We start from the raw sequence: 8,277 nt of genomic DNA on the forward strand, positions 1-8,277 counted from the left end.
AAAATTCATGCTCTGAAGAGTCTCATGTTGCTTTGCCTCTTCTCTCCTGTTTTGCAGGCTACTTCAACGTGTTAGCGGTGGTGCTGAAATCAAACGACCACTCGCCGTGGACTAATGAGTTTGACAGTAAGATCTAATCAACAAATCACCATCACGAAAAAAATGCAGGAACAGTTTTCACATCCATCTTGAATTTTCCTCCTGTCATGTCATCATTTCCTCTTTCTCCATCCTGCAGAAATTGAATTGTCATGTTTGATTGAGTCCATTTCCACAAAAGAGCCCAGAATCGAATGGAAGAAGATAAAAAACGAGGGACCAAGTTATGTGTACTTTGACAAGAGGGTCTCAGGTAAAGTATAAAACACACAATGTTCCAATTCAGAGTGTGTCACAGTCCTGCACATGTATAAAAGACATTGTTGAACATGTTTTCCTTCCAACAGGTGACTTGGAGAACAGAGCGGTGATCAGGGAACCTGCCACGTTACTGATAACCAACGCCACAAGATCAGATACAGCAAAATATCGCTGTGAGGTCACGGCCGCTAACGACCAGAAGTCCTTTGATGAGATTTTGATTGACCTTGTTGTAAGAGGTAATCTGAATTACCTGTGTTGTTGATTAATCTGTGCGAGTGTGTTTTAGGCCTAGAAAACATGTGGAGTCAAAGATATGAGATAGATTTATGACAATATGATAAAGATTCATCTAAACGCAGGATTTAAAAAAAAACAAGCTATTATTGTGCCCTTAAAAGAGAGACCTTGCTCAGTGATTCACACTTTGGATGCAGTAAGATGACACCGTGTTGTAGGTCGCACCAACCCTTTGGCATACATTCGAGGATGTGTTGTGACCAGACCTGCCCAGCTGCAAAGGCGTGTTCTAGGCTATAAGAGGAAACCTCTGAAACTGCATCTGCTCTGAATTGCAGTGCTAAAGAAAGAAAGCGCCGCGTGTTTTGGTGGCGTTTTTTGGCACGGCCCAAAAATCATGTACCCGTCCGGTCCTGTCAATGCTGTCAGTCCAGTGAACCATAAGCGGTCAGGGTGACATTGTTTTTTAAAGCATCATAGTCAATCATAGGCTCAGCAGCATCATGAAAGAACGCTGTCAGTTTTTTTATCACTGTGATGCTTACAGATGAAGTGTAAAGCTCCCCCATTAAGATCCAGCATCATGAATATCATCATATGTTTTGTGTCACTACAGTAAAGCCGGTGGTGCCAAAATGCAGTGTCCCCAAATCAGTGCCTTTTGGGAAGTCAGCCGAGCTGAGCTGTGTGGAGGAAGAGGGCTTCCCCAAGTCTCAGTACCAGTGGTTCAAGGACAAGGAGGAGATTCCTGATGACCCAAAGACCAGCCTCAAGTTCTTCAACTCAACGTACACGCTCAACTCAGAAACAGGAACTCTGGTTAGTATGTGCGGGCGTGTATTTGGACAAGGACACGCATGAGTGGCAAGGGCGGGGCAGCGGGGGACGGTGGCCTGACGCCCAGGGGTGGGGGCAGATATTTTGGGGAGACAGTTGATGGTGCGAGAGGGCTTGAGCCACGAGGGGAATCTGGTGTCCTCGTTTGCACATTCCTCAATTCTCGCTCGCTTTCCAGCACAGCTCGATCAGCTCGGTGGCTCGCCTCGAACGCTCTCCTGTCAACCTTCATGCCAGCCTCTAAGACGTGACACACAGCAGTGTACTGCAGTGTTTGTCTTCATGTGAAATTCTAGTGCAAGCGTCGCAAGCTCACCAGAACAAACTGTTTAAGTTTACAGTCAGAGCTGTAAACTAATGAGGTTTGGAGAATGTTTTTCTCCAGGAGTTTATCTCGTTTTGACTTATTTTTAGACTGTTCACTCCCCTCTGCTTCTCTCATGTGGGAAAATAATGTCCACCAACTGATGGAGAGAGTGGAATTTGGTGAATTGTATTAATATTTTAGATTATGTTATTTGGGCAGGAGAAGTTCCAGCTTCGTCATTTTTGGGAAACTTGTCAGAAACCCAGACAATGTCTTGTTTATCTTGTTTTTTCTGTAATTTCTGGAACGACAGAGATATACAACACAAAGGCTGTTACCAGGAGGAAAATAACAAGAATTCATTAATCAAACATTTCCACAGTTCTAATGTTGTAATAATCTATCATTCCTATTATTTTATGAATGTTTCTGGTAAAACATAACGTGAGTGCAGAGCAGCAGAATGCACACTGTCTTTATGCCGTTTTTAAAAGCTAATGTAATATAGCACCACAGGCTTCTCTGGTATGTGGCTTAAAGACTGACAGCTCCATAAATAGAGTTAATTTTCATTTACTGTGTAAAGTAAATGTATATATATACTGTATGTACCTCCCTTCTTCACTGTGTGCCAGAGAACTTAATCAGATATCAGCGAGGGTTACGTCTGGCCACTGAGTCGGCTCGTTTGTTCACATTTTTATCAAAAAACAGATAGCAGTAAGTCCAGGTGTGCTCAGTGTTAATATTTAACCTGACGTGGTGATGACATTTAGTCTGTAATCAAGAAGAATGCAAATGTGATATCAATGTCACTCCTTCTCTACTCATAATAACTGTCAGTACAGTTATTTCCCTCAATGTTTACTGCACCTACATCCCACTTTATTACTTTATACCAGCATTTACCATTATCCAGTAAAATACTACTCAAAAAACAACTGTTGACTAAAAAGCCCTGACAGGATCTTTTGTGTTTTCTCCAATGCAGAAGTTCTCCGCAGTCAGAAAAGAAGATGCAGGCGATTACTTCTGCCGAGCAAAGAACGATGCAGGATACTCTGAGTGTCAACCCCAGAAGATGGAAGTCTGTAAGTGTCTCACTGATACATTATTATCCATCATTCTGTCTTTCAAGATCAACTAAATATCATGGTTCTCCACAGATGATATTGATGTTGCGGGGATCATACTGGGAGTGCTGGTGGTGGTGGTAGTGCTTTTATGTATAACAGTGGGGATCTGCTGTGCGTACAAGCGAGGCTACTTCTCCAGCCAAAAACAGACAGGGAACAGGTAAGACATGGACACGTCCTCCCATGCAGATGATCAACAAACACACACTGCATCATCTATAAAACCCTCATGTGCTTTGTGTGTTTCAGTTACAAAGTTCCAGCTAAAGGAGATGGAGTGGACTACGTCAGGACGGAGGACGAGGTTTGTAGTGGAGAGCAGTTAGATGTGGATGCCAGTAGAATTTGTAAATGATACTATGAAAAAAAGGAATAAAGTTTATTTAAACTGGTGAAGGACAGTCTGATGTTTCACATGAAGGTGGGAAATCAGTCTAAAAAACATATAACATACGGTCAGCAGTAATGCAAAATATGTCAATGATGGTTAATGGGCTGAAACATGTAAAAGCACGTGTTTGCTCCTTTAATGAGCCACACCTGGTCTGCATCTAGCAGACAGCAGATGTGTATAAACGATATGCACAGATAAAAACCATACGTACGCCATCTTCCAAGCTGGTATTCATAAAAGAAGAATGTGTGGTGAGAATGTGCACACGTAGACCTCAGACTTTTCTAAAGTGATCTGCAGGTGATGTGATAAAGTGAGAGATAGAATCTAAATAACGCTGTGTGCTCAGGTTTCTGATTTATCTATTTATATACATTTATAAACTTAATTCTCATGATCAATCACATCATTCCTTTATTTCCGTACGGTAATGTTCTTTTAATTTGATCTTTTATTGTGAGGAACTCAATAACAGCGCTATGAATGAAATCACAGATGATGTTTCTGACGTTTAATGATATGATATCAGCAGTGGTACAGCTCTGTTTAATGATCGCACGCAACGACAACTGTTCTGGCACTGCCAGAGAACCTCACTGATCTGTTTCAAGTGCTGTACTCCTTTGCCGTTCTTTTCATTGACAGGTCTAAAGACAGAGATATTGATATTCAAACAGCTGGTTAAGGGCGAGTCTGCATCTATTTATATATAACTGTATTTATGGCACATGCACCCAGAGATTTATAAAACAGAAGAGCGAGTTTTACACAGTTTTATGCATCTGACTCCTGGTGTGGCTCATCACCCACTTCAGCAAAATTGTGGATATGATATGAAATGTTAAACTATTACTTATTCCCATTTTGTAGAGCTGAAAATTCTCAAGTAAAAGAGATTCGAAGAGTATTACTATTGAACCACTTCTTCAGTTGGATGAATTCTTAAACGTTGCTCCCGTCTGCTCTCTGCAGGGTGATTTCCGACACAAGTCCTCCTTCGTGATCTGAAAAGGGAGAGGATGACGATGGGCAACGCGCCGAGTAAAAGACATGAGATGTGGGACGGCGCTCCACGCTGTCTGACCACGGAGCCGCCACAGTTCATGCTCTGAACTCTCGGCATGACCGACATCCAACTATTCAAGTTTGCCAAAGGTGACAAGATTTCACAGGACAACAGTATGTAAAACTATTTCACACGTAGGGACTGAAATACATTTGTCAACTTTTATCACCACCAATGAATTATTTTGCTAAATTATGGAGTTCTTACTTTACAGTTATCGCATGGTTTTAAAAAAAAAAAAAGCGGAGTCAAGGTGGAGAAAATAAAACCTTTCTTTGTTCTGCCAGGTAGAAAAGGAGGAGTCTCTTCCCTCCAGTCAGTCTATCATGACATGTTTCTACTGCAAACATTTTGCTTCAAACCTTTTGTCATTTGTATAACATTTCTTTTCTACTGTTGAAATTTGTCAGACTATTTTTGATGGAATATATTTTAAAATGCCTATAGATAAAGGTTTACTTTTTTAAATATTTGTAAAATACTAACATGTGTTTTTTTTTGTTTTTGTTTTTTTTTTTTATTTGGTTGTGGATAAAAATATGTAACACTTTAACCACTTTGCATCAAGCTGTAAGCATTTACACCTTTGCAATCAGAAGAAAGACAAACATGACTTGTATTAGCATATCAAGATGTGGTTCTTGATCAGCGGTCTTACATATTTAATTTTTCCGCTGGGATCGCCCAGTTTCTGTTGTGAAAGACTTCCATGTTAATGTTTGTAGATAGTCTTAGTAAGAGGCTTTGAAGAGTGCCAGTCAAATGCTGTGAAACACTGTACACAATCAGTGCTGCGTTTTCTTGATTTTAAGTGTCCTTCTATGCTTGCTGTTAATCTTGTATATATTGAATTTACTGTCCAGGATAGAGTTTTGCTGTCATACATACGTTCAGTATTACATTATTATAATAATAATATTACAGGGTTTGTAAGTTAACCTTCCAGACCCAAACAAAACTAGAGGAAAACGTGGTCAGTTGTAAAAGCTAGACATGGTACTATCAAATTCCACTGTGCAAAAGCTTCTATTCTAATTCTACATAGAAACACATTGGATCAGGTTGTTTTAACTACTGAGTCACCTATATTTAAACAACAATTACTAAAGGTACCAACAACGCCAGTGAAAATTCTCAGACAGTTAGAATGAGGTGGAACCACATTAACTACAACACACAGTCTCTGACATGAGTCCTGCTAGATCTTTGCTGATGTCCAGTCGGTTAACAAATAGTTTTTGCTAACGTCTGCACTAATTAGAGAGTAGACCTCATCTAACATTTCTAATATTTAGTTTTGACTAAATGTTTTTTAAAAAAAAAATTTTAAGGTTTGACTGAAGCTCCTATTGTACTCATTGCTCTCAGCAAAGCCCAAACAGACAGAAAATGACATTCAGTGGGTTACACACAGCTGGGGTCTGGAGGGTTAACAGTTGTACTGATTGTATATAGAGATTTGTTATAGTTTTTTTTTTTTTTTTTTTTCTTCTGAAGATTATGTAAAGTGGTGAAAAATGTAAAGAATTCCTATTTGAGGCGATATGAAACTCTTTCCATTTGTAAGACTGAGAAAAGGTAACTATCACATCATTCATAACACTTCAACAGGAGCTTCTTGACAGCTGCTCGGCTAATTCACGTTGATTCTCCCCTCGTGTCAGTCCTGTTGAGTTATTGAGAAGAGTTGGGTCTAGACCTGCTCTATGTGAAAAGTGCCCTGAGATAACTTCTGGTATGATTTGGAGCTATATAAATAAAATTGAACAGAACAAACAGCTCACTGGTTCACTATTCTCTTATTTTTGTCTCTTTCTCATCATATTTGTGAGCTCCAACAAGTGAACCAGATAAACACAAACATCTAATATGTATCAGTATTTATATAAGTTGCAAGCAGCTGGAGTGAATCTCTTGTTCAGGTGTTATGAATGGTTTATAATCGGCAGGTCTGGTGAAATGTTAACCGAACATCAGTCATTGGTAGAGACGATCTGCCCGGCATTTGCACATAGGAATTTGTCAACACCGCTCAGTCTTTTTCTAGGTTAACATGTTGCATTAAGGAACCGAGAAGAGTATTAAAAACATTTCTAAGCGTTCTATTATCTCAATTTAGTTCACAAATGAATCAAGTTATAAGTACATTGTTATAAATACATTATATGGAAGTCATGCAGCACACAGATGCATACATTTCCCCTCTTCATTTGTACAAATTTCATTCCTCTTAAGTGCCTTCTGCCCTTAAAGTAGACGAGTTTCTCTCTCCCACCTGTACATTTCTACGATATTGTCTGAGGGTTCATGTTTTGCATTCGTTTAACCCACGAGCACGGCGTTTGAGAGGAATGATGTCACCGCAAATTTCCACCTCCCTTTATTTACATATCTGCAAATTTGTAAATAGCTTCTTCTTTTTTTTTCATAGATTTGAAGGTGTAGACATGTTGAAGTAGTCATAGAAATATATTAGTGCCTAAATATAGTGGGAATTATTTTTGGTAAAGACACATAGCACTATTAGGCAAAAGAAAAGATGTGTACCAAAAGCAGGGGGGTCGCTTATATGAGCTCTGGTTTCAAATGAGTTGACTCTGTGTTCATAGAAGTGTCGTTGCAGCTGAGATGAAGCTGGAATTATTCAGCGTTGTATAAAACTTCATGCACAGGTGTCAGCCACACGAGAACAACAAAAAAAAAAGGAATTCATGTACGGTAGCTACATGTAGACCTACATTTACCCCACAGGAAGCCCCTGTGTCGAGTAATCTGGTGATAAAGATGACATTTACATCACTGAGAGATGGTTTCCAGAGTGTTTTGTATTAGTGGGGCGAGTTAAACCAAGCTAACTCACTATTGTCTTTCACCTCAAGGATCCAGCACTGTCAATCATTCATTCTCTGAGGACTGGTGCATCATGTAAGAACCTGATTTTCTCAATTAAACTCACATACAGTAGAATGTCCATTTATGGCCTGCTGGGGTTGTTTTTGTTAATTCTAGAACCACTCTATTTGTGATTAATAAAACTCACTTCTAATATTACTGGAGACATTTGTGCTTTTTTTCTCTCCCTTTTTTGCTGATGTATGTGTGAAGTGAGGATTTTGTGCATCTGTGCTGCCAGTTCACAATTTCTCTGCTACTTAAAATCCTCCTCAACTGCTCCGGAGTCTCCCGCTGCTCTCAGAAATCCTATTCGGTATGGAAGTCCGTCAAGTATCCCACCGACAGCATCTTTGTTGATCTAAAGCTGTAATCTATTATTGGGATTTAAGCCATTTCTACTTTCTACACTGAAAACAGCTTTCTTGTTCCTTTCTGGTAGCTGTGCCAACTGGCAGCGAGTTCCTGGATAAAGAGCATTATAATCAATGAGCTCAGCAGGGATAATATATTGTAGTTTACAACAGAGCCAATGGACACTTACTTAATTCACAGAAAAATCAATGGGAGCGTGGGTCACCTATTTTGTTCAACGTGGGATGAAAAGACCCTTTTCTGACTGAGCCCGATGAGTCATCTCAGATTATCATTAAATGAAGGACGTTTTCAAACTTTTAAGACAGTTTTTTAACGGCTGAACATACCACAAAGTTTAGGAGGCTGACTCATTGAAGCTGCAGTCTTCCTCTGAAAGTTAGGCAATATTTCTGTCCAAAGTTACAAGGTTTTACTGGTTCATCAGATAAAACAAGAAGTTTCTCTCAGTCCTGATGGACAGTTAGGACAGTTTGTGGTTAGTTGTGTGGTCTTGTACTTCCAGTAAAATACTATCACCCCTGTATCCTCCTACTACCAGACAACAGCTTTATCTGTTCAGTAAATTCCAGAGAACTTTCTTTTTCATATAGTGTAGTGTGTATTGTATTCAGTGTAGGTGTATTCTCAGCATTTAAGAGTTTTTGTGTCATTCTGCACAAGTAAAATA

The 8,277-nt window shown here is 39.5% G+C and overlaps 1 protein-coding gene across 1 annotated transcript in view; it reads left to right on the forward strand.

The window, feature by feature from the left end:
* Positions 1 to 7,391, forward strand: part of LOC137195158 (junctional adhesion molecule 3B-like) — a 32,314-nt gene extending 24,923 nt beyond the window's left edge. The window contains exons 2-9 of the mRNA XM_067607308.1: positions 58 to 126; positions 239 to 352; positions 447 to 599; positions 1,217 to 1,419; positions 2,736 to 2,835; positions 2,911 to 3,040; positions 3,130 to 3,184; positions 4,247 to 7,391. Coding sequence (XP_067463409.1) covers positions 58 to 126; positions 239 to 352; positions 447 to 599; positions 1,217 to 1,419; positions 2,736 to 2,835; positions 2,911 to 3,040; positions 3,130 to 3,184; positions 4,247 to 4,282 — 860 coding nt within the window. The 3' untranslated portion in view covers positions 4,283 to 7,391. The remainder of the gene's footprint in view (positions 1 to 57; positions 127 to 238; positions 353 to 446; positions 600 to 1,216; positions 1,420 to 2,735; positions 2,836 to 2,910; positions 3,041 to 3,129; positions 3,185 to 4,246) is intronic.
* The last annotated feature ends 886 nt before the right edge of the window (positions 7,392 to 8,277 follow it).

The sequence above is a fragment of the Thunnus thynnus genome, chromosome 13 (genome assembly GCF_963924715.1).
Source record: "Thunnus thynnus chromosome 13, fThuThy2.1, whole genome shotgun sequence".
Taxonomy (NCBI): Eukaryota; Metazoa; Chordata; class Actinopteri; order Scombriformes; family Scombridae; genus Thunnus; species Thunnus thynnus.